Source organism: Puma concolor, chromosome D3 (genome assembly GCF_028749965.1).
Source record: "Puma concolor isolate L17-30 chromosome D3, mPumCon1.1.hap2, whole genome shotgun sequence".
In the NCBI taxonomy this organism is placed as follows: domain Eukaryota; kingdom Metazoa; phylum Chordata; class Mammalia; order Carnivora; family Felidae; genus Puma; species Puma concolor.
The window spans coordinates 7,906,701-7,933,393 of NC_141678.1; the positions used below are offsets into that span (position 1 = coordinate 7,906,701).

The 26,693-nt window shown below is 45.0% G+C and overlaps 1 protein-coding gene, 1 long non-coding RNA gene and 1 other non-coding gene across 4 annotated transcripts in view; 2 read left to right on the forward strand and 1 right to left on the reverse strand.

Moving 5' to 3' along the window:
• Positions 1–3: 3 nt before the first annotated feature.
• Positions 4–26,693, forward strand: part of KDM2B (lysine demethylase 2B) — a 152,489-nt gene continuing 125,799 nt past the window's right edge. The window contains exon 1 of one of the 2 annotated variants that reach the window (XM_086681620.1): positions 4–152. Coding sequence is in view for 1 of the 2 variants with exons in the window: in XM_086681618.1 (XP_086537744.1) it covers positions 26,185–26,199 (15 nt within the window). In the remaining variant the exon portion in view is untranslated. Of the gene's footprint in view, positions 153–26,059; positions 26,200–26,693 lie in introns of those variants that run through there. The other variant, XM_086681618.1, reaches the window with a different exon arrangement.
• LOC112870536 (U6 spliceosomal RNA) lies at positions 14,008–14,119 on the forward strand. The gene has a single exon (XR_003224491.2). It is a non-coding gene; the product is annotated as a U6 spliceosomal RNA (small nuclear RNA).
• LOC147575283 (uncharacterized) lies at positions 14,508–26,025 on the reverse strand. Its single transcript, XR_015242209.1, has 4 exons — positions 25,893–26,025; positions 20,186–20,316; positions 17,907–17,992; positions 14,508–16,580 (listed from the first exon to the last, which is right to left on the reverse strand). It is a non-coding gene; the product is annotated as an uncharacterized LOC147575283 (long non-coding RNA).

Here is a 26,693-nt window from a genome sequence, read left to right on the forward strand (position 1 = left end):
CAGGGCCGTGTCGAGCTCTCGCTGCCCGCGCCTCCCGTCTCAGCTGCCCCGATGGCCCCTCGCCCAGAGCTCGGACTCCTGGGTCGGGCCACCTGAGGTCACCTCTCGGCACCTCCTGAGGCCCGTTCCCCCTTGGAACTAAGTGGCTCAAGGTCTGTAGGAAAAAGCTGGCTGAGGTCTAGAGTTCATTCGGTCTTTACTTACTGAGCACCTACCAGGTGCCAACTTGTTTAGTCGCTCAGGGGTGAACAACATGGACAAAATCCCCTGCCTTCGTGGCGCTTATATTACAGAGGGAAGACACACAAACACCAAGGAGTAAAATTATGATAGTTTAGAGGGTGATAAATGTATCCGGGGGAAAAAAAAAAAAGCAGGGTAAAGGGGATGAGTAGTGCCCGGGTTGCAATTTTTATTTAAGAATGCTGTGGTCGGGGAGTTTTGGTCTGTTTTGTTCAATCAATCCGTTCACTTGACGGGTCACCAGCGTCTGATGTGTAGTAGGTTGGCTGGCACCCGATAAATATTTTTTGAATGAATGAATGCTCAAACCCATTCAGAAACTGTTTACTGAGCGCCTAGTAAGTGCGAGACTGAGGGATTCCAGGAAAATGGTAACCTTACTGGAATCATATTTTAGTGGGGACAACAGGCAATAAATTAATAAGTTTACACTTTTCTGACTTGGTCACATTTGAAATGAGACCTGAGCCAGCGATGCAAAAAGCCAGGAGCCTGTATTCAGGGGACAATAGCAAGTGCAAAGACCCTGAAGTGGAGGCAGAGGTGAGGTGGGGTTAGAGGTCTAGGCTCTGGGAGGACAGGGACATTTACTGTCGGGTTCACAAGTGTACCCCAGTATCTAGAATAGCACTAGGCACGTAGGTGGCGCTCAGTAAGTATCTGTTGAATGAATAGATGTGGGAGAGACAGTGATGAGTGAAGCTCATAATTAGCCCAGTCAAATCACAGGCATGTGGCATTCCAGGTCAGCGATGATGAAATTTAACTATTGTCACCACTAGAGGGCGCTCCTCCACACCCCCCCACATTATGGGATAAACCTTAAGGCCCCTTCCTCCCCAAAGTCTCTGGGATTCCTCAGAGGCCTTTCTGGGCGTTTTCTTGAAGACTAGGCAAGTTGGAATTTGAAATCTCACCTCACTGGGCTTGTTTCTTTGATGGTTTTTGTACTTGTTACTCCTTCTTACCATCTGTGTTCAAATGCCACCTCCCAAGACAGACCTTTCCTTTCTGTCTAAAGTAGCCCCTATCTCATATTCCATCATCTCACCCTACTTTATTTCTTTTGGAATTCTGATTACTACAGTATCTGAAATCACCTAGTTTGTTTATGTATTGACCTGTTTGTCCTTGTCCCCACCCCAGCCAATGAGCACCCTGAGAGCAAAGTTGGTGTCTGTTTAAGTCACTTTGTCAACACCCCAGGGACTCTCACGGGATTAGGTGCACAGGAAACTCCTATTTGAAGCATGTTTAATGAATAAGATGTGCTTGGGTCTGAAGAATCCTTGCTCAGACAGAATTGGGTACACACAACATTTGGAAGCTGGTGGGGCCTGAGGGAGGCCACGTCTGAAAGGGGAAGAGGCTGGAAGCTGGAAGGAGAGATTTGCTGATTTAGAAGGAACAATGGGATCTGGGAGTGGCAGTTTAGCAGGGGGCTTTGGAGTTGGGATGAGGCCACGTTTCCTTCCTCCAACTCCTCCATCATGCCCCTCCCCCCTCCTTCTAATTCTCTGCAGTTTGAATCCTACCACATGCACAGAGCAGAAAAAATAAAAATATTATCCAGACTTGGAGGGGAGGCATCTGGGCAATCCCTGCTTCCGGCCCTAGGTCCTATAGCCCTGAAGGGCCTGTGGTTAGTAACTTTTCCCCACCAGCTGGGACCTGAGATGCACCAACTCCATCCCAGACTAACCATTAGAGAGAGAATCCTGTTTGAAACCCAAGCTGCCCAGCCCGGCAGTGCTTCCATACTCCACGCGTAGCTCCCCCTAGGGGCCAGGGACGTGTGCTCTCAGCCTTTGGGAGTTTATATAAAAAAAAAAATCCAAATAGAATTTTTTCAGTCAACTCTGTGCGTGAGCCTATAGAGCTCCAACTGAAAATGTTGCTGCACCCTCCCGCTGTGGCTGTGGGCACAGCCCAGGGCTGACCAAAGATGGCCCAAGCTGCCCTTGGAGATCGGGTAGCAAGCTCCTGGTAAGATGGAGTGAAAAAAAGCTAATGCTTAAGTAGTGCTTACTAATGACAAGTGCTATTTTAAACCCTTTATTATTAAGTAATTTATATATTGTAAATAAGTACATAATATACAAATATAACATGTATGATTTAATATATATTACATATAATTGATATATTTTATTAAAATTGTTATATACTCATTATATATTTAAGTTTTTTATTTTAAGATTCTTTAAAAATTTATTTACTTTTTAAATTTAATTTTCTTTTTTTTTTAAATGTTTATTTATTTTTGAGAGAGAGAGAGAGATAGAACATGAGCTGCGGAGGGGCAGAGAGAGAGGGAATCACAGAATCCGAAGCAGGCTATAGGCTGTCAGCACAGAGCCTGACACGGGGATCAAATACACAGACTGTGAAATACTGACCTGAGCCAAAATCCAGTGCTTAACTGGTGGAGTCACGTAGGCACCCCTATTTTATTTTTTTAAATATTTCTTCTTTTTAATTTGAGAGAAAGAGATTGAGAGCAGGGGAGAGGGACAGAGGGAGAGATAGAGAATCTCAAGCAGGCTCCATGCTCAGCGTGGAACCCAATGTGGGGCTCCATCCCATGACCCTGGGATCATGACCTGAGCCGAAATCAAGAGTCCAACGCTTAACCAACTGAGCCACCCAGGTGCTCCTAAATATTGTTTTAAGTAGGCTCCATGGCCATCATGGGGGTTGAACTCATGACCCTGAGATTAAGAGTCATATGCTCTACTGACTGAGCCAGCCAGGCGCCCCTTAAAATTTTATTTTTAAGTAATCTCTATACTCAACATGGGGCCTAAACCCACAACCCAAGATCAAGAGTTGCATGCTCCACAGACTGAATCAGCCAGGGCCCCCCATATTATAGGTTATATTAAATATGTGAAATGATTTCATTGTTTATTATTTTATTATATTGAATATATTGTATTCAACTCAAGAGTTTTTTACAACTCATGCTATTAATATCACCATTTTCCAGATGGAAAATCAGAAAACTAATGAGTATAGTAAGTACTACAGGACATTAAACCTTAGAGTGGGACTCTAGGATCTGGGGCTTCACCACCATCAAACTCACACCTGCCTGCATCTCCAGAGGTATTTTGTTAACGTGTAAGTTACTAAAAACCACCCAAGCAGTTTAGTTTTAGCTTGTTCTTAGGGCAAAGTTTGAGAACCACTGAACTAGATGGGCTTTAGTTTTTAAGTACTTTCAGTGTTTTACAATGGTTGGGGTTGGCTGTTCCCTTGTCTACTCAGTTGCAATGTGACCTTGGGCAAATTACTTAACCTCTCTGAGCCCCCAGTCCTCTTAGCAAAAATGGAGGTATTAGAAATATCTATTCATGGACCCTGAGTGTGGACACCTAGTCACCTCTCTCAGGCAGATTAATAGGAGAGGTATATTTGATGCCCAGCTGAAGAGGAACCTTCTTGCCACTTCCTGTTCAATAAAAGCTCAAAGAATTTTCACTTTTAAAAAGAGAGTACTTTGGGGCGCCTGGGGTGGCTCATTCAATTGAGCTTCCGACTTTGGCTCAGGTCATGATCTCACTGTTTGTGGGTTCAAGGCCTGCATCGGGCTCACTGCTGTCAGGGAGGAGCCCATTTTGGATCCTCTGTCCCCTCTCTCTCTGCCCCTCCCCTGCTCTTGCTCTCTTTCTCAGAAATAAATAAAACATTTAAATAAATAAATAAAGAGAGAGAGAGAGAGAGAGAGAGAGAGAACTTTGTTGGAGCCCATCGTAATCTGATCCCTTGCTTCTGTTTACTTCCTTCTCCCATCTATGCCTCCCCCTCTGCTCTTAGGTTTAAAACCCCTAAATTAGGAGTGCCTAACTGGCTCAGTCTGAAGAACCTATGACTCAAGAGTCATCTAGGTGTCATGAGTTTGAGCCTTGTGTTGGGTATACAGATTACTAAAAATAAATAAATGTTTAAAAAACACCCTAAATTAATAATCATAAAAACAACCACCATTTCTTGAACTCATGCCTCTATAGAACAGGGCTTGTATACCTCTGGTAATATGAAGCTCACTCCTTCCAGAAGCCATGCATTTCCGTAATGGTTATTTTTAACAGTTGTATGGAATTGGTATAGGCCTCCCTGTGACTCCCACTGTGTGCCACACAGAATGTGTGAAATCCCTCTGCTGCCTGGCCCTGATGCCAACTCCACAAGACATCTGGAAGGCAGCTTTAGTGAATGATCCAGAAGTCTTTCAGAATGGAAGAAGTGGGTAAAGAAAGCTGGAAACAAAGTTAGGTAACTGTCAGGGGAGAGGTTGTAAAATTCAGAATTAGGATTTGTGGACTTCACTGTTGATCTCCAAATCATTCTCTGGGCCTGGAGCTCAGAGAGCATGTTGGGGAGTCCCTGCTCTTCCTCCCTGGTCTCCACTTCCTGGGCTTGTGGGGCTCACTCCTCCCCCCTGGTCAGGAGCCATTGCTGGGTCCATGTGTTTGTGCCTATGCCTTTTATGGGTAGTGTTTTTTCTGTCCTGGCTAAGAAACCATTGCCAACCCCAAGGTCGTGAAGATATTCACCTGTTTTAAAACTTTAAAACATGGATTAAAAAAAAAAGATCTAGAGGTATTATTGTATGTTTAGGCATATGATCCATCTCAAACTGATTTTTTTTTTTTTAACTTTTAATTATAAGTAATCTCTATACCCACGTGGGGCTTGAACTCACAACCCTGAGATCGAGTCATATGCTCCACTGACTGAGCCAGCCAGGTCACCTTCAAACTGATTTTTAAGTGAAGTAAGGTTTCTCTGTTAAAATGTGAGGACAGTTTTGTCAAAAACCAAGTCCCTGCATATGTGAGGGTCTGTTTCTGGCCCCCCCACCTCTATTTCATTGCTCACTTTGTCTATCCTTTTGCCAGTATATCCTGTCTTGATTAGTCTAGCTTTATTTATTTATTTTTTAAAGACATTTGAGTCGTTTCCAGTTTTGTTTTGGTTTTTTTTTTGCAATTATAGGCAATGTTGGTATGAATGTTTTTTTTTTTTTTAACGTTTATTTATTTTTGGGACAGAGAGAGACAGAGCATGAACGGGGGAGGGTCAGAGAGAGAGGGAGACACAGAATCTGAAACACACTCCAGGCTCTGAGTTGTCAGCACAGAGCCCGATGGGGGGCTCAAAGTCACGGACTGCGAGATTATGACCTGAGTCAAAGTCGGATGCTTAACTGACTGAGCCACCCAGGTGCCCCGATTAGTCTAGCTTTAAAGTAAGTCTTGGGGTACCTGAGTGGCTCAGTCGGTTAAGTGTCTGACTCTTGATTTCAGCTCAGGTCATGATCTCATAGTTTGTGGGATTGAGCCCTGTGCCAGGCTCTGTGCTGACAGCCTGGAGCCTGCTAGGATTCTCTCTCTGCCCCTCTCCAGCTCGTTCTCTCTCTCTTTCAATAAATAAATAAACATTAAAAAAAATAAGTCTTGAAGTCAACTAAATTAAGCCTTCCAACTTTGTTCTCCTTTTTCAAAATTGGTGTGGCCACACAAGGTGCTTTACGTCTCTCTCTATATTTTGGAGTAAAATGGGATAAATGTTGTCAATGCATACATGATTTGGGACTCAATGCATCTCTTCAAGGGGCAGGGTGTCAGAGAATTAAACATCTTCCTGGATGATCTAACATCTTCCCTGGCAAAACAGGACCAACTAGGCCACACTCTAGAGACTCAGCACCGGAGATCAGGGAGGACTGTATGGGCTGAATTGTGTCCTTGCAAAAGGATACCTTGTAATCCTAACTCCTAGTGCTACAGAACATGATCTTATTTGGAGATAGAATCTTTATAGAGGTAATCAAGTGAAATGAAGTCATTAGGGTAGGTCCTAATCCGATATGAGTAGTGTCCTTATAAAATGGGGAAATTAGAACACACACAGACGTACCCAGAGGGAAGATGATTTGAAGAGACTCAGGGAGACGATGGCCATCCACAAGTCAAGGAATGCCTGATGCTACCAGAAGCTAGCAGAGAGGCCTGGACCAGATCTTTCTATAGAGACTTCAGAAATACATCTCGATTTCCAATTTCTGGCCATCAGAGCTGTGAGACAATACATTTCTGTTGTTCTCACTCATCTTGGCTGTGGTACTTTGCTGCAGCTGTCTAGGAACCGAATATAAGTACCCCAGAGTGAGCTGAGGTGGGGTCTTCCAGTCAGCCAGGGGAGTTGAGCTCATCAGAGGGCTGCAAGTGTATTCAAGATGTCAACAGAGATTAGAAAAAGATACAGACTTCGGAGCTAGGTACACCTGGATTTGAATCCCAGCTTTGTCAGTTTGTAACTGTGTCACTTTGGGCAAGCAACCCAACCTCCCTGAGTCCCATCTGTCAAATGGGAATAGCAGTGGGTCTTGGCAGAAAGGTTTGTTATGAGTGTTCCACGAAAGAACATTTGTGTGGCAATTAGCACAATGCTTAGTAAACTGTGGTTACTATTTTCCCTCTTGTGGGATGTGCTGTTCTCAATGAAAGGGGATTGTCTCATTCCAAATCTAATGAATTGGGTAATCTGTGAGTATCTACTAAAGGCAGAATATCAGTGAGAATCCAATGGGAAAAACCAGACACCAGAGGAGGGGAATGGCTTTGTAGGCAGTGGGAGAGCTACGGAAGAAGACAGACCGGGGAGGGAGAAGCAAGCGCAGATTAGCAACAGTAGGAGGGCCTTGATCACCTCTGGGGTTGAAGCCACTGGGGGAGGAGCTGGGGTTTCTGGGATGCAGGAGGGACTGGAGTCACCAGGTAGTAGCTGGACCCACAGAAGGCCTGCCTGGTGGGAGGTGGAGACACAGGAAATGTGGCTGCTGCTGGAGATAACTGCCTGAGGCAGATAGAAAGGGAGAACCATCCTGGCTTCTCCCTTCCTCCCACCCACCTGGTTCCTATCACTGCCTCCCACTGGCCAATCTGGCGGAAGCCAGCCGATCTGGCAGCTTGCTGGTGTTGGCCTGCCTGTGCTACAGAGCAAAGCAGAGTGAGGGCAAAGCATGGAGTTGAAGGCAGATAGGCCCAGGCTCAGCATAAGGGAGCGGGGGTCACGTTTCAACTCCATGAGCCGGATTCCCTTTCTAGAAAATGGGGATAACAGTAGTATGGTAGTCTCTCCGCATAGAATAGTTGAGTGCGTACAGTAAGATAACACGAGTTAACAGTTTAACCCAGTTCCTGGCACACAGTAGGAAGTACTCTATAAATGTGAAGAACGATCTAGTTAGCCATTTTCTGCTCAGAGGATGGAAGGAGGGAGGAGGACAGAGGCCTGGGTATAAATTCACGGCACAGGAACGGTCTTGGTGCTGGTGATATTTTTATCTCAGACACGTGCCCATCTGTCCCCTCTCCATTCTAAGCTGGTGACTCTGTCAGTCTCCTTTTAGAAACCCTGAGTCAGGGCTGACCGCACTGAGTTCAGGGGAATTGGGAGTTTGGTCTCCATGCTCCTTCAAAAGGATTTCAAATCCTCTTGACTTTTAGCTGGTGTCTCTGCCTCCCTCTGGTGCCAAAGCCTCCTGGCTTCCCCCAGCCTGGGGCTGAGCCACCTCCACTCTCTCTCTTTGTATAATTAAGAAGAAAAATAGAACAGCTGATGTTGCCAAACATGTATTTAACGTGACACCCTGGGTTCAGGGAGAGAAAAATGAAAATGTTAAGGTTTAGAGTAAAAGTCTCCATGCTCAGCTGTCTTCTGACCCTGGGATTTCTCCTCAGCCTGACTGCCTTTAATCCTCTGCCCTGGCTTGTAAAAACCTTTCAGGCTGAAGGCATGTATTTCCCAGAGAAGTGTTCCAGCCTAATCATGCAAAAATGCCCAGCATCCCAGGAATAGCCTGTCAAGTGTGATGTGGTTCCGTGAGGCCCCGGGGAGGGTGGGGACGTTGGGGGTGGTGGTGGTGATGAGTTCTTGCTTTCCTTTACCGAGCCCTTCCCTTACAACATCCAATCCATCAGAAAACCCAGTTGACTATATCTGAGCTCTCCCATCCGGCATCATCTCTCCCATTTTATCCAGACCACCACCATTGCTCGCTCAGAAGTTTGCAGTAACCTCCCTGGTGTCTCTGCTTCTACTTTTAATCCTCCTAAAGCCATTCTGTAACAGCAAACAGAAAAATCTTTCTAAAACAAGTCTGATCCTGTTCCTTGTCCAGTTGATTAGCTTTATTATTATTTTAATGTTTATTTATTTATTTTTGAGAGAGAGGGATAGAAACCGAGCAGGGGAGGGGCAGAGAGAGAAAGAGAGAGAGAGAGAGAGAGGGAGACAGAATCCCAAGCAGGCTCTGCACTGTCAGCATAGAGCCCAATGTGGGGCTGGAACTCACGAACTGTGAGATCACGACCTGAGCCCAAACGAGGAGTCGGGTGCTCAACCGACTGAGCCACCCAGGCGCCCTTCATTATTATTATTTACTTATTTTGAGAGCAACAGAAAGCATGAATGGGGGAAGGGCAGAGAGAGAGGGAGAAAGAGAGAGAGAGAATCCCAAGCAAGCTCCACACTGTCAGCGCAGAGCTTGAACCCATGAAACACGAGATCGTGACCTGAGCCAAAGTTGGATTCTTAACTGACTGAGCCACCCAGGTGCCCTCTTTTTTTATTATTACTCAAAATTTTATTTTGAGTAATCTCTACACCCAATGTGGGACTCAAATTCACGACCTTAGGGTCAAGAGTCACATGCTCCACCTTCGAAGCCAGCCAGGCGCCCTTGGTTGATTAGTTTCCTGTTGCTGCTGCAAGAAGTTACCACAAATTTAGTGGCTTAAAATCATACCAATTTATTCTCTTACAGTTCGGGAGGCCAGAAGTCCAAAATGAATTATGAGAGGCTAAGATTAAGGTGCTGGCAGGGCTGGTTCCTTCTGGAAGCTCTGAGAAATGCATTTCTCTGCTTTTTCCAGCGTCTAGTGGAAGCCCATATTCCTTGGCTTGTGGCTCCTTCCTCCTTCTTCAAAGCACATTTATCCAATCTCTTCTGTTGCCACATCTCCGGTTCTTTTTGACCCTCCTTTCTATCTCTGATAAGGACCCTTGTGTTTACATTCAGTCAATCTGGATAATCTGGGATAATCTCCCCATCTCCAGATCCTGGACTTGGTCAGATCTGCAAAGCCCCTTCTGCCATATGCAGTAATATACTCACAGGTTCAAGGAATAAGAATGTGGACATCTTTGGAGGTTCATTGTTCAGGCTACCCCACAGTGCTTAAAGCCCTCCAATGGCTTTGCATCTGAGTTAGAATAAAACCCAAGCTCCTTACTGTTAATGGGAATGCCTTCTGTGATCTAACCCATTCCTATCTGTCCCGCCCTCCCCTTGGCTCAGTTGCATAGGAACCTACTTGCTTCTCACTGTTCTTTCCACAGTCCGACTCCGTTCTTGCCTCAAAGCCTCTGCATATGCTGTTCCGTCTGCCTAAACGCTCTTTCCCCAGATCTTCATATGGCTGGCTGGCTGTTTCTTCCTTTTCAGACTTCTCCAACGTCCGCTTCTCAGAGGTCTTTCCCTGATTAATCTCTCTCACCCACTCCTCTCACCTCCCTGCAGTCCTTCACATCACTTGGGTTTACTTAATGTCACCGGGGTTTACTTACTGTTACTTTTTTTTTTTTTTTTAATTATTAACTTATTTACTGTCTTTCTCCTCCATCAGAATGTGAGCAAATGAGAGAAAAACACTTGCTTGTTCACTGCTATATCCCCAGGGATTGGCAAACAGTAGATCCTTGATAAATGCTTGTTAAATGGATGAATGGATGGATGATGATCAGCACATCCAATCTGGTCTTTGGGCTTCCATGTCCAGGATTCAGGCTCAGGACGGAGGTAGGTCAGACAGGCAGGAGGGTGCGACATTTAACGAGTACTTCCAGTGTGCTATTCCTTCCTTCATGCAATTCAACATTTACTGAATACCTGCTGTATGCCGGGCCTTGTGCAAATTATTTATTCATGCATTGTTTATTCAATTCAAAGAGCATTTATTGAATGCCTACTGAATGCTAGGCAATGTACATTTATCAAACATTTATTGTATACCAGCTGTCGCAAATCAGTGCCTAGGTACACAGTACTATTCAGTAAATACCTGAATCAATGAATGTCCTCAAGGAGCCCCCAGTCTTCCTGCTAAAATGGCCTGTAAATAAATAACTCTAACATACAAAGATAAGGCAGTAATGTGGGTGTGTTCAGACTGCAGAGGGGCCCCTTATCAACTTGTACTGGCAGGTACCTTTCTGAGTCTTATCTTCTTACCTGGGAACCAGCTCTTTGAAGGTCAGATAGACTCTCCTCTCATTCACTTGCATATCCATCCCCTGGGCACCCAGGAAGGACCTGGCCTGTAGCACACGCTCAGTCAGTGCCTGTTATCTGGTTACTGCTGCTTCCCCTATGGACAGTTGTTCATTCATACACCAGGCAAGAGGGCAATAGCTGGGTCCTCACGCTGGTGCTGCTGGCCAGGAGCCGGGAGCCTCTGACAGGCTGCCCAACCTCCGTTTGGCTTGATTCTTCCAGCAATAAATGAGGGATTAAGTCCTCCTCCTTTGGTGCAACCCCTTGACTGGACTTCTATGTAATCTATTCTTGTAAAAACTGAGGCAATGCACAGAAATTGTTAAAGACTTGGGCCACCTGGGTGGCTCAGTTGGTTAAGCTTCCCACTCTTGATTTTGGCTCAGGTCATGATCTCATGGTTCGTGAGTTTAAGCCTCAAGTAGGCATCTGTGCTGACAGCGTGGAGCCTGCTTGATTCTCTCTCTCTCTCTCTCTCTCTCTCTCTCTCTCTCTCTATCTCTCTCTCTCTCTCCCTCTTCCCCTCTGGGTGTGTGCTGTCTCTCAAAATAAATAAATAAACATTAAAAAAATAAAAAGAAATTGTTGAGACTCAAATATTCACTGCAGTCATCAGGTTTTGCCTGATCTGACACTTTCCTTCCTTCCTTCTTTCCCTTCTTTTTTAATTGTGGTAAAATACATACAACATAAAATTACCATTTTAACTATTTCATTTTATTTATTTATTTTTAAACGTTTCTTTCTTTCTTTCTTTCTTTCTTTCTTTCTTTCTTTCTTTCTTTCTTTCGAGAGAGAAAGAGAGAGTGTGTGCAAGCAGGGGGAGGGACAGAGAGAGAGGGGGACAGAGGATCTGAAGTGGGTTCCGTGCTGAGAGCAGCGAGCCCAAAACGGGGCTTAAACTCATGAACCGTGAGGTCATGACCTGAGCTGGAGTCTGATGCTCAACTGACTGAACCACCCCCTTTCCTTTAAGTTATCTCTACCCCCAACATGGGGCTCAATCTCATGATCCCGAGATCAAGAGTTGCGTGCTCCACTGACTGAGCCAGCCAGGTGCTCCCTTTTATTTTTAATTAATAAAAAAATTAACTCATTTATTTGTTACCTTTTACTGGGGTCTTCTATTTAATGATCAGGTTGTTTAGAACATTTACAAAGATAACTTTAATAATATACCAATTATTTTGATAAGAAATGGCAAATACTGAGTTTGTCATAGTAAAACCGAGTCATTAAATTACTTTTTGGAGGTACTTACTGTCATGCAAAATAATGAAGACAGTGCCACTGTGGACCAGTTTAGTAATAAAGAATCATATTATGCAGTTCTAAACTTTAAAAATAGGAAACAAACATACATGTGGCTTAAAAATAATTATATATTTGGGGCGCCTGGGTGGCTCAGTTGGTTAGGCGTCCGACTTCAGCTCAGGTCATGATCTCACACTCTGTGAGTTCGAGCCCCGCGTCAGGCTCTGTGCTGACAGCTCAGAGCCTGGAGCCTGCTTCAGATTCTGTGTCTCCCTCTCTTTCTGCCCCTCCCCCGCTCATGCTCTGTTTCTCTCTGTCTCAAAAATAAATAAAAACATTTCAAAAATTAAAAAAAAATTATATATTATTATCATGATCAACTTAAGAAACAAAAATTCACCACTTTTATAGCAGCATTATTCACAATAGCCAAAAGGTAGAAACAACTCAAATGTCAATCAGCAGATGAATGGGAAAACAAAATGTGCTATATACATACTATGGATTATTATGTAGCCTTAAAAAGGAAGGAAATTCTTTTTTTTTTTTTTATGTTTATTTATTTATTTAGAGAGAACGAGCAGGGGAGGGGCAGAGAGAGAGAATCCCAAGCAGGCTCCATGCTGTCAGCGCAGAGTCTGACTTGGGGCTCAATCCCACGAACCATGAGATCATGACTTGAGCTGAAGTCAAGAGTTGGATGCTTAATGACTGAGCCAGCCAGGTGCCCCCAAAAAGGAAGAAATTCTAACACACGCTACAATATGAATGAACACTGAAGACATTACGCGAAATGAAACAGACCAGATACTAAAGGACAAATATGGTATTATTCCTCTTATAGGAAGTCCCTAGAGTAGACAAATTCATGGAGACAGAAAATAGAATAGTGGATGCCAGGCGCTGCCTGGAGAGGGAATTTTGGGGAGTTAGTTATTCAGTAGGTGTAGAGTTTCTGTTTGGGATTGTTATAGGCTGATATTCCTAAAACTCATATGTTGAAACCCTGACCCCCAGCGTAATGGTGTTTGGAGGTGGAACCTTTGGGAGATGATTACGTTTACATTTTAGAGGTCAGGAGAGAGGGGCCCTCTTGATGGGATTAGTGCCCTTATAAGAGGGAGAGAGAGAAATCTCTCTCCACACACGCTCCAAGGAAAGGCATGTGAGCACACAGGGAAAAAGCGGCTAGCTACAAACCAAGAAGTGGGCTTTCACCCTTATGATTGGGATTAATGCCCTTATAAAAGAAACTGTAGAGTGCCCCCTTCCCTCATGTGAGGTTACAGTGAGGAGACCATCTGTGAGGAAGATGGCCCCCATTGGACACCAAATCTGCTGGCAACTTGACCTTGAACTTCCCAGCCTCCAGAGCTGTAATAAAGAAATGACTGTTGTTTAAGCCACCCTGTGGATGCATTTTGTTAGAGTAGCCCAAGCTATCCAAGAGTGGGATGAAGGAAAGATTCTAGAGTTGGATGGTAGTGATGGTTGCACAACGTGAATGTGAATATACTTAATGCCACTGAACTGTACCCTTAAAAATTAGTTAAATGAAGGGGTGCCTGCCTGGCTCGGTGGGTGGAGCAGGCGACTCTTGATCTCGGGGTTGTGGGTTTGAGCCCCACGGTGGGTGTAGAGATTACTTAAAAATATAATCTTTTGGGTGCCTTGGTGGCTCAGTCGATTGAGCAGCCGACTGAGGCTCAGGTCATGATTTCATGGTTTGTGAGTTCGAGCACCATGTGGGGCTTTGCACTGACAGTGTTGAGCCTGCTTTGGACTCTGTGACTCCCTCTCTCTGCCACCCCCGTGCTCATGTGCACATGCGCGCGCACTCTCTCTCTCAAAAATAAATAAGTGTTTTAAAAAAGTTATGAGACTGACATGCTGCCCGTTGTGCTAAGAGGGCTGTAAACATTTAAAAAATTAAAAATAAATAAAAATAAAAATATAACCTTTAAGAAAATGACTTAGAGATGCAGAGGTGGCTCAGTTGGTTAAGCATCCGACCCTTGATCTCAGCTCAAGTCTTAATTTCAGGGTCTTGAGTTCAAGCCCTGCATTGAGCTCCAACCTGGGTGTGAAGCCTACTTAAAAAAAATTTTTTTTTTAATTAAAGATTTAAATGATAAACCCTGTGTGGTATTTGCTGCAATTAAAAAACCCTCCTCACTTCATCAGGGTATATACTAAAATTGGGACAATTCAGAGAAGATTAGCATGGTTCATGCATAATGATGACACATGTAAACGTGTGAAGTGTTCCATATTGAAAATAACAACAACAGAGAGGTGGCTCAGTCGGTTAAGTGTCTGACTTCAGCTCAGGTGATGATCTCACAGTTCATGGGTTCAAACCCCCATGTTGGGCTCTGTGCTGACAGCTCAGAGCCTGGAGCCTACTTCAGATTCTGTGTCCCCCTCTCTCTCTGCCTCTCCCCGGCTCGTGCTCTGCCTCTCTCTCTCTCTCTCTCTCTCTCTCTCAAAAATAAATAAACATTAAAAAAAAAATGACAACAACAAAAACACAGTAGCAACAACAAAACCCCCAACATCACCAGCATTTTCTCTGGAATTCTCCATGGCCTCATAACAATTTCCTCCTAACTCCCCAGAAGCAACTAGTAGCCTCAATTTTGGATTTATCTGTTACTATTCCACTGCTTTTTTATACATGTTGTCTACACTGGCTTCTTTTTGAACTTTATATAAATAAACTTTACCTTGTACCTTCTTCTGCAACTTGCCTTTCAACTCAACATTGTTTGGCTAGTCTTCATGTGCACGTACGCAGCTATACGTCTCTTTCACTGCTGTATACTATTTGGTATTACATCACATACGTCACAGGCCTCCTCCGCTCTTCTCAGCCTGCCTTCTCAGACAATCTCCCTTGGTGACCTGTTCCATCCTGACCCTTACACGGTGACTGACTCTGTGTGGGCTCTGGCCAACTAGATTCCATCTCGGGCTTCTCCTTGTGGCAGACATGTGCAGCACTAAGGGGCGTCCGAGGTGCTTACACATGGGTAATCTCCAAGTAGGGGGTGGTTTACACCCCACGGGGCAAACGTTGGACCAGGAGCCAGCAGATAATTCTCTTCCCTTCTTCCGACCCCCAGAACTGTCCAAGATGCTGTGGTAAATATGGCCATTCCTTGGTACCCTCATACTGACTCACCCTCTTTCCCTGTCTCACTGTCCCTTTTCCTCTCTCTTGCTTCCTCAGGACTGCATTCTCCGATAAAGGGAGTACTACACTAACTTTTGGTGCAGACTGCTTTCTGAGGAACCCAAGGAAAACATTCTGCAATTTGTCCATTCTCCTGTTGATGAACATTTGGGTTGTTTCACTGTTTTTTTGAGACTGCATACAATGCGGCTAGGGCTAACTTCCTTGTTCATGCTTCCCAGTGCACTCGTGGCTGTTTCTCTAGAATGTTCCTAGAGTTGGAATTGCTGGATCATAGGTTGTGCACTCTTTCAGCTTTACCACACATTGCCCAATTAATTTCCAAAGTGCCGACTTCTATTTCCAGTTTATTTCACCCCTGTCCCTTGCCATCGGCTCACTACATTGGGATCATCCAGGCTTTCTTTCAGTTCCTTTAGTACATGGACTCCCCCATCATAAGGCCTCTACCTCTGCTATTTTTTCTGCTGAGAACACTTCCCCTACCCTCAGCCTAGCCAAGACCTCTTCTTTCCACGGGGCTCAGCTCTATGCTGAGAGAAGCTCCTTGACTTCCTCCTCAACCCAAGACCAGGTCAACCCCATCCTCTCCATGCCCACATTCTATATGTCAGAGCCTCCTATACCTCCTTGTCATGATACACTTAGTTGCAATGTTCCATCTGTCTGTGCAATTATTGGAACAAAGTCTGTCAACTCTGCTAAGTTTCACTAGCCTGAAAGTCATAGCCACAATGTTTGTTTGAGCTCATTGCCTTATCTCCAGCAACCAACATTGTGCCTGGTGCATAGTAGGACGTTGGTATTCTTATTATTCTAGTAGCTCTTCCATGTTCTCACTGATATTTGAGTCCAGAATGTAATTTTTCCAGCACGTCTTCATATATCTACTGTAGGCCAAGATCATGACAATGTAAACACAATCTCTTTCCTTGAGGAGCTCACAGATCGAGGTCAATAAACATTAATTAAGCCTGCTAGACCCTGACATATTTGAGTGCTTAGCAATGGTTTAATTGACTTAGACATCACCTCTCATCTGAGTATTACTAAAATGAATAATGATGATCACTGTTTATTGAGCACTTACTATATACCAGACACTCTACTAAATGCTTTACATTACCATCTTATCCTATCTTCACATCCTACCAGGGAGGTGCTATTATTACCTCCATTTTACAGATGAGAAAACTGAGCCTTACTTAGGAAAGCAAAGTCACTTGTACCAGATTACACAGCTAGTAAATGATGCACACAGGATTTCTCAGCTTGAGTGCCAACATCCTATCGTGATGCTAAATTTCTCCTGCCTCAATTATTCCGCTTTCAGTTAGATTCCAGAGACTGAGTGCTTAATCACAATGGTAAACTAGCGATCATTATGGGGCACTTACCAAGTGCTAATCACTTTGCATCCATCCATTCATTTATTCAACAAATATTTATCGAGAATCTCACGGGTTCAGTTCTATTTGACAGGTGTGGGGGTACAGAGGTGGACAGAAAAGATTAAAATTGCCGCTTTGTGGAGTTGACATCCTAGTGGGAGGAGAAAAACAACAAATAAATAAAAGATCTGATAGACGGTGATCAGTGCTAGAGAAAATGAAAGCAGAAAAGGGAACTAGGTCGTGTGATGACTGGGGTTTCTGTGGTTTCATTTCATTCTCCCAAACATCTGTTATTTTCCCATTGTAGAAATGATAATGAGATTAAGAGGGGTGAAGTCACTTACCCACAGGCACACAACTTACAGGCTAAGAAGTGGGGCCTTGGAAGGACTGAGGATTCTACTCTTTGCTGTGCCTCTACTGAGTGCCTAGGATTGTGGTGTAAACAAAAGGAGCATCAAACTTTCTTCTAAGAGTTTATAACTGGAGGTGGGTAAGTTGACCCAGGTGAGTGGAGGACTCACAGAACTCTGCTGAAGCGTCCTTGCCACGCCCAGGGCAGACATTAAGCATGATCCCCTGTGGGAGATGCGGACGCAGGGGCTGAAGTCAAGGCTCAGGCAGATGAATGGATTCCAGAGATCAGGAGCAGAGGTCTAAGGCCCGCTAGGTCATTCTGGGGCTGCTGTTGACCCAGAGGCACTACCAGCCCCAGCCCTGCCCCCACAGCAGGCTCTGTGCCACTCTCCCTTCCGCCCAGGGTCTCCAGACTCCAGGCCATCAAGCCGGGAGACCAAGTGGCTAGTGACCAGTGATAAAACCCCTGCATCGCCCTGGGGAAGCCATGCTCACATGCAAAGAGCGGCTTCCCCTCTCCCCACCCAGCATCAGCAACTCCAGGGGCCTCTCAGACCAGGGGGTTCGCAGGCCTCAGCTGCCTGCGATGACAGCTGGTTCCCTGCCCCCTGTCTCCCCTCCCCTCACCCCTTGGCCCTGCGACTCAATTTCTGCCCAGGAGATCTCATGAGATGGCCAGGCAGTCTGGGATGGAGTGGAGGAGAGCCTGGGCTTTGGAGCTAGAAAGGGGTACCACCTCCCCAGGCACACCACCTTGTCTGTTGCACTTTCAGAGAACCTCTTAGAACTTTGCATCTTCAAAGAGGTATAGTTTAAGATTTAGTGAAGCTGAAAATAGAGATTTTATGAACCAAGCCCTAGGGACTGAGGATAAGTAGTGAACTAAGACCAAGGTCAGTCTCCTCAGAGTCTTCTATCTATGTATCTATCTATGTATCTACCTACCTATCTTAACATTTATTTTTGAGAGAGAGAGAGAGAGAGAGAGAGAGAGAGAGAGAGAGAGAGACAAGAGCATGAGCAGGGGAGGGGCAGAGAAAGGAGACACAGAATACAAAGCAGGCTCCAGGCTCTGAGCTGTCAGCACAGAGCCAGCCCCATGCGGGCTTGAACTCACCAACGAACTTTGAGATCATAGATCATGACCTGAGCCAAAGTTGGAAGCTTAACCGACTGAGCCATCCAGGGGCCCCGGGACATTTCCTTTAAAAGAGAGAGCCAGACAATAGACTGTTCACACATGAGTATTTTATTATAATTATGACAAGTATTCTGAATGGAAAGAGCTTTGTGCTAGGGTAAGCTGGGCAAACTTACCTGCTCTCAGTTTGCAAGGGGTGGTCTCTGAGATCCCTCTCTTTGGGTTGGGGTAAGAGCCAACTGCCCATTCCATTTCAGAGCATCCTGGCCTCACCAGGGTGAAAGGCCTGCTCTGTGCCATGAATAGGTGCTATAGGGTGAAGAGCAGGCTTTCCTACAAAGGCTGCTCTGTGTAGGAATCTAGGAGGCACTCAATAAGTAATTGGTGAATTAATGAAGTGCATTTCAAAGCGAGTTAAAAAGCCACTGACTCCATTTGCAAAGGATGTTGTAATATGGCTAACCAGGACAAGAGAAAAATCTCAGTACTGTTACTCCTAGATTTCTGGAAGGGTGAGAAATTTGGGGACTAAGGGAGGCACAGTAGGGGTGCTGGACTTTCATTGGACGGGTACTTTTTTTTTCTTTTTTTTAAGTAGGCTCCACACCCAACATAGGGCTTGAACTCACCACCCCAAGACCAAGAGTTGCATGCTCTACTGACTGAGCCAGCCCAGGTACGCTTAGATATGTACTTTCAGAGTAGGTGTTGGCACTGTGCTAGGCAGGAGATACGTCCATGCATGAGGCAGACAGGGGCCTTACAGCCCCAGGGTTCCCAGTGTGCTGACAGCATAGGCAACACTAAGAAAATGTGATAAGTATTATGAGGGGGACAGGAAAGAGAAGATATCAAAGCTGGTTCCAAGAGGATAAGTAAGAGCTATGGAGAGGATGGCTGGCAGGAGAGACAACTCCTGGTGCACAGATCAGCAAATGCAAAGGTCTGGAGGAGAGAAAGCAGCTCTATTCAAAGAACCCAAAACAGTTGAGTGCGATCAGACTTTGAAGCCTTGTTGGGGAGAGAAGGTCGACTTCATTTTAATGAAGACACACGCCATGACCACCACCCTGTTACAGAACACTGGTTCATTCAATCCTCCTGTAGCTCTTATACGTTTGATATTATGACCCCCATTTTACAGATGGGATAACTGAGGCTCAGTTTGGGCACCTTGTGTGAGGTCATATAGCTCACTGGATTTGGGAATTTAGAATGTTCCTTTATGTAAATGCTCTTGTTCTAGCAGTTCCTTTTTACCCGAGGTAACGCGTGTAAAAGGTTTTTTCTGTAACAGACCCATGTCCACACGAGGCTTTTTAGTCCTCTTGCAGGGCTTCTGGCTCCATCCAGTTCAGCCTGCAGCATTCAGGGAGCCCAGGAAGGGGCAGTAATGAAAGCCAAAAGGCCCAATGGCCTCTCTTAAAATTCCCCTGTGTCTATTCTGGTTCCCTCTCTGGGGGCACCTCCAGATATTATCTTCTGCTAAATAGAGAGTTTGATTCTCAGAAGTTCCAAGACGTGGGAGGTTTAAAAAAAAAAATTGGCAAAATCAACAACTACAAAAACCCCTGCAGCAGCCTGAGCACAAAGAGTTTGAGTTTTGAACAAAGGGCAGGGTGAGACCCGAAAGTAAATGCTGACACATCCTCTCTCCAGCTGTGAACTGGGGGGGTCTGAGGGCTGCTGCAAAGGTCATCGGTCTCTACATCTTTGGGGCAGGAAATGCAATTCAATCCTCTCAGTGACTGATTGCTCTGCAAGATTAATGGAATTGGCTCCAACACTGGTCGCTGTTCTGACAGCACAAAAAGTGAATCAGACTTCTCCCTTCCCTTCTCCTCCCACTAAGCAAGATCAGCTGATTCCCAATTTTAAAAGTTCAAAACTTTTCTCCAGGAAATTTGTCCCAGGGTGTTCCTTTGTGGGCCGAAACTCTACCTGCTGGGCTGAGATCCAAAACGGACACTTGAAGTTCCGGGGAATCTTTCTAGGCTTTTCACCCGTCCCTACTTCATCTTTCAAAATAAAATTGATGTTAAGGGCAAGATCGTCCCTGAAAGGGTTAACTGCCAGCCGGGCTGTCAGGCCCTCAGGGATTGGCAACCAACGACAATTTAGCATGATGAAGTAATGCTTGGAGTTTGATTTCCATTGGTTAATACACTTGTCCATCAATCCAAAGATGCAAGTTTTGAAAGTATCTTTGAACTTTTAGGACTCGCCTCCTGGAGTTAACCCCTTAATTAACTCACCTGTTATTTCCAAGTTTCCTTCAGATCCTCGCTCAGGGAGATGTAGAACTCTCGCAAAGTCTTCCCCAAATGCCCAAAGCCAGACGCTCAGGCTGTATGTAAGCTGCCCTGATACTTCAATCTACACGGGACTGGGTGGGGGGGGGGGGGGGGGAGAAAAAAGAGAAAAGGTCTTTGGGAACTCCACTCACTTGAACAGAAAAAGTACAGTATGCTGTTCCCCAAAGTATTTTTTAAATTGCGAAAGCAATACAAAATATGACAAAAATCCAGGATTTGGCAAAGTAGGAGGTGGATACACAAGTCCTTGTTATATTTGGTATATTTATCTTCTATGCCTTTTTGTTTAAAATGTTTGATAAATTTACAAGGGCAAATAATATATGAGATAGTCCCTATTATCACTCCCTCAAAGTTTTCTCCCCCCTTGGAAGTGATCAAATGTAATGGCTTGTTGCTCCATTCAAGCTCTTTCTTCTTCTTTTTTAACTTAAAAGGGATCATAGCATATATGATATCCTGACTTTTTTATTTCTTAACCAATCTTGAACTGTTTCTGAATCACGACATTCAGATTTACTTCATCCTTAGCTAATATTTTAGAATGATGCAGTTCTCCAGACAATATATGGAAAGATCTCCAGATCATATTAAATGCAAAAGGAAAGAGGACAATGGGTAATATTTATGTGACATAATAATAATAATAATAACAACAACAGAAAAAGTATATAGAAGTGTGTAAATGAATAAACTATTTCTGCTAGTATACCCAAGAGACATGCTAACAAGTTTTCTGGGGATGGGAGTATGGACAGGAGAAACTGGGTAGATGGGTGGGGATGGGGGAGAAAGACTTAAAGCCATTTAAAAAAATTATTTTATTTTTAAGTAATCTCTACACCCAACATGGGGCTCGAATTCATAACCCTGAGATCAAGAGTCACATGCTCCACCCCCCAGAGCCAGCCAGGTACCCTTAGACTTGAAGCAATTTTAAAACAGTTGTTATTAAAAAAATTTTTTTGAATGTTTATTTTTGAGAGAAAGAGAAAGAAACAGAGCGTGAGTGCGTGAGGGGTGGAGAGAGGGGGAGACACAGAATCTGAAGCAGGCTCCAGGCTCTGAGCTGTCAGCACAGAGCCCAACGTGGGGCTCGAACCCACGATCTGCAAGATCCTGACCTGAGCTGAAGTCAGATGCTTAACTGAATGAGCCACCCAGGTGCCCCCAAACAATTTTTAGATTGTGGAATATTTCATAAGTACAATCATATTTGTAAAATTTTAAAGAATACACTCAGGTGTTCACCATCCATATTAAGAAACAGGAAATCACCAGCACTTCTCCCTGTTCAGAGTTGAGTCTCTTCCTGCATTTTGTGTTAATCACTCATTTGCTTTTATTTATGCCTTACTGCTTATGTATATATGCCTAAACAATATTTATTTGGCTTAGATTTGCCAGATTTTGAACTTTATTGTCTTAAAAGATGAACAAAATGAAACTCCTGGGGCACCTGGGGGGCTCAGTCCAACTCTTGATTTCGTCTCGGGTCATGATCTCATGGTTTGTGGGACTGAGCCCCATGTCGGGCTCTGCCCTGACAGTGTGGAACCTGCTTGAGATTTTCTCTCTCCTTTTCCCTCAAAATAAATAAATAAACTTAAAAAAAAAAATAAAATGAAAGTCCTGCCTGAGTAGGTATTATGGATACTACAACACAGAAAGTGAAATTGAATCTGTAAGATCTCAAATCAGGCAACTCTAATGCATACATGTGGTAAAAATGAAATGCTGTACCAAAGAATACATTTTCTTCTCTTTTCCAGGTTCTTTCCCCCATTTTTTGATTATATTTATTTCCAAAGAAAATCCTGTACATACGAAAGAATAAATGTAGATATAGATTAGTTCCCTTTGGTTGACATAGTGGTCAGCACAATTTGGTCAGCACAATTTGGTATTCCACATCTCATTGTTTCATGTTTAGGATGTCATGAAATCCTCCCACATCAGTATATGTAGAACTACTTTGTTCTTCTTAATGTTTTGATAACATTTCATTGCACAGAAAAATGGTCCAAGGATTATTTAATCAGCTCCCTTAGATCATATTCAGTCTTTTTCTTTTTAAAAAATTTTAATGTTTATTTTTGAGAGAGATAGAACGCAAGAGCGAGAGTGCAGTGGGTGAGGGGCAGAGAGAGACACACACTCAGAATCCCAAGCAGGCTCCAGGCTCTGAGCTGCCAGCACAGAGCCCAACGTGGGGCTCGAACTCAGGAGCTGTGAGATCATGACCTAAGCTGAAGTCGGAAGCTTAACCAACTGAGCCACCCAGGCGCTCCATATTCAGTCCTTTTCTGTTGCAAACAGGGTTACAATGGATTGCATCTTTGTGTTCCTGTCTATCAGCATGATACATATCAGGAAGTGGTTACCCATTTCTAAGGCTTCCTGCCCCATCACCAATTATCTGTCCTTGAGAAGTTTATTTGTCAGATCTGGGCAGGTGGGACAATCTTATACCCAACTGGCATCCCCAGGCAGGCACGCAGAGTGACTGGTTGAAGGGCTAACACTCCAAACATTCACAATGTACCAGATGGCCCCTTCTAGGAAACCTTTGCAGACATCCCTTGTCCTCTTCCCCCACCTCATCATTCCAATAGTTCATTTTCTCAGGGTCCCTTCGTTCATTCCACAAATATTTCCAGAAGGTTGATTATGGAGACCCAGAGCCAAATCAGACTGTGAGGCAGCTTGGTAGGTGAGTTAAGACAAATTCTGGAAAACACTAAGATTGCACAGTCCAATAATGGTAGACACAGCTACATACATAGTTATTTATATTTTAATTAAAATTAAAAAATAATTGGGGCGCCTGGGTGGCGCAGTCGGTTAAGCGTCCGACTTCAGCCAGGTCACGATCTCGCGGTCCGTGAGTTCGAGCCCCGTGTCGGGCTCTGGGCTGATGGCTCGGAGCCTGGAGCCTGTTTCCAATTCTGTGTCTCCCTCTCTCTCTGCCCCTCCCCCGTTCATGCTCTGTCTCTCTCTGTCCCAAAAGTAAATAAACGTTGAAAAAAAAAAAAATTAAAATTAAAAAATAATTTAACATTCACTTCCTCAATCTCACTACCTACATTTCAAGTGCTCAGTAGCCACATGCAGCTAGAGGCTGCTGTATTGGACAGCGCAGACATAGAATATTTCCATGACCATGTCCTAGGGCACAGCCCTGCAGAGAGGTATAGTAAATGGTAAAGGCTGTGAGCTCCGGGTTCCTATAAGCCCTGGATGCAAATCTTGTCTCTGTTATTTTACAGCTGTAAAATTTGGGCAAGTAACCATAAGGTGGCAAATTCTAGACTCTCCCTCATTAGGGTTTAGATTCAAATAGCAACTGTGAGTACCTTTGCTTAAAGACATAGTAAGCATTCAAAAATCAGGAGTTCTTGGGGCGCCTGGGTGGCTCAGTCGGTTGGGCGGCCGACTTCGGCTCGGGTCATGATCTCGCAGTCTGTGAGTTCGAGCCCCGCGTCGGGCTCTGTGCTGACAGCTCGGAGCCTGAAGCCTGTTTCAGATTCTGTGTCTCCCTCTCTCTGACCCTCCCCCGTTCATGCTCTGTCTCTCCCTGTCTCAAAAATAAATAAAATGTTAAAAAAAAAAAAATCAGGAGTTCTTATAAAATCATGTATGAGTGTGAAAACAGCTTCAGTTTCTAACAGTTTGAAAATCTAAATTCTGGGGATTCCTAATTCCCTTTGGAGCTGTCTGTCCACTCCCTGCACAGCCTGGAGTATGTCTACAATCAGAGCTGGTTCTTCTGTATCCCCTCTGTCTTGAAGCACAGAGCTACTCAATCAACCTTTGATGAATGAAGAAATGAATGAATGAGGCCAACACAGCCAGGATTTGACTGGGCCTTTTGTAAGAATGAGAAGGAGGGTCCGGGAAGTCATTATTACTAAGTTTCAAATACAACTGGCCTGCTCTTTTTTTCCTGTAAGAAAAAGTACTTCTCTTGGAGAAGCACCTTAATCTTCCCTTCCCTCTCTCACCTACCTCCGGCTCCTCTGGGACAATTAGCCAACACCAGGAGCTCAAGGGTCTTGGCCCTTCCCCCTTTGGCCCAAAATAACCTCCTCCCCCACTTTGAGCAAATGCCTGGAATTCTTTCAAGGGGAGGACAAAGCCTTTCATCTGCCAATTACTGATAAAGGGAAAATGCAAATATGCTGGGGAAGGTGATCCATCAAGGACCCAACATTTATTGAGTGACCACTTAGGACCAGGCGGTAGGGTAGGCTTTCTGGGGGAGTCCAAGGGGAACAAACCCAGGCTGGCCCATTCTTCTTTCTGGTCTGTAGTTTCCTTATGGTTTGTAAAGGGAAGGGATTAAATTAGGTGACTACTCAACCCCTTTCCATTCTGACAGGCGAGGACCTCCCCTTTGGGGTGATATATGGACTTAACTGTTTTTGCAGTGAGGTGCCTGCCATCGGATCTTTTCCTGACACCAGACTTTGGGGACACCATGAGGCCACATGGAGAGAGAGAGAAGGGTCTATGGGAGGAAAGGAGAATCAGGATCAAGCATTCTATTTCGCTTTTACCTTATTGCACTTAACTTCCTTTTCTTGACCCTCCAGCCCAGACACCCTCCTTTGAACATGTTCATTTCATTATGTGGGAGCAAGGAAGGTGGTCAATATCCAAAAAACCATGAGATGGCAGAACCAGGCTCTGGTTTGAGCCCCGCCAACTACATTTACAAGCTTGTGAGCTTGGGTGAGTGGTTTTGCCTTTCTGAGACTCAGTTTTTCTTTGTAATGTGAGGAATAACCAGACTATTACCCTTCAAGGGGTCTTGTGTGAAAGAGAAGCAGATAAATTGGTTCCTGGTTCTTGACAGGGGCTGAAGGCTAACCCCTTCTCACTCACACTGAGCTAACCTGGGCGATTTCAGTCTGGAAACAAATTTTGATATTTGCCATATAGTGGACTGGGATTAAAACAAACTTCAAAGAGCAGTTTTTGGGGGTGGGTAGAAAAGAATATAGAAAGCTAGGACAGGAAACTTTAAGGTGAGTGAGGGGGAAGCTATCTCTTAGGGTGACCAATCCAGGGCTGATAGTTCACATCCGATCTCTGAAGGGGAAGCCACTTCCTCTCCACACCTCTCTGTCTGAATGGAGTGTTGACTGGGGACCATATGGGGGCAGAGGAAATCATCCAGATTGATAATTTTTCTGAGCCTCAGTTTTTCAAAATTACTTGCTCCAACTATCCTACAGGGGCTAATGGCAGAAATAAAAAATATGGGAAGTTGTTTTTTTTTTTTTTTTTTTGGCAGAGCCTGCTATGAGCATCTGTAATGTTCCTTTATTGTAGCCCTGGTGCCATGTGGTTACCCCAAAGATCAGGCCTAGTTGGGCTAGAGAAATGTTTAGGGCCAGCTTTTCTCATCATCAAAGTCTAACTGACTATTACTGTTCATAATGGAATTACAGGACAGCACATTTAGGATTACAGTTTTGGGGGTGGCCATGGCCAACCAGGTATATTGACAGAAAGCAGGAGAGTGCCAGTACCTCTGCCAAGAATCTCTACAGGATTAACCGAGGGGCTCCCCAAGTTCCCCACGCCCCATCCCAGAGCTTTCCACCGACTTTTCTCTTATAATCGGCCAATGAGGGCTTACCCTTCGCCTGCTTGCCAGCTGCGTTAGGAGGCGCCAGATCCGATTCTCTCGGTATTTCACTCCTGAGCATCTATTTCCTTCTCTTGGCGAGCGCAGGGACCTTTAAAAACTGTCCAACTTGTGTTCCAGGGCTCGTCGCCTAGTAAAGGACTCCACAGACGCGGGCAGGATGAATGAATGAAATGCAACGTCTTCCGGTCAGCTCGGGTCTGAAAAGGCTCTGGTCTGGCTGTTATTTCCTGTACCTGCGTGTGTGTGGGTCCGTATCTTTGAGTCCGGGAGTTTAAAAGTTATGCAGTCCGTACAGGTATGGAGCTGCGCTAATTTCTTCCTGAGCCCCCAAATGCCTCCTCCACATGGCAGGTCCGCATATGGGGGTCTGGAGAGGATCGCCACCCCCGGCACCCCCCCCCCCCAAAAAAAACAAGACATGCAGCAGAAAAAACAATTATATATACAAAGCTCTTTGAATTTGGGTCGGCCACGTAGGTAATGGGGTGGGGTGGATGAAGGAAGAGGAAGAGGGGTGGCCCATGGGGGCCGTGGGCAATGGGGGCAGGAATTGAGGTGGGGGGTCGTTTTGGGGGGTGCCAGGCCTCGGGGGCTTTCTAGCCAGCAAGCTCGGCTTGCATTTCCGCGCCTCCCGCTGAGGCCAGCCGTGCAAATCTGCACCTCCCTCCCCACCCCCTCCTCCTTCCCTCCCTCCCTGCCCCGCCATCTCCGGGATGCGCCCGCCGCCTGCAACTCAGCCCTCCAAAAGTCAGCTCTGCACACAACTCCCGGGCGGCGGCGGCGCCTGCG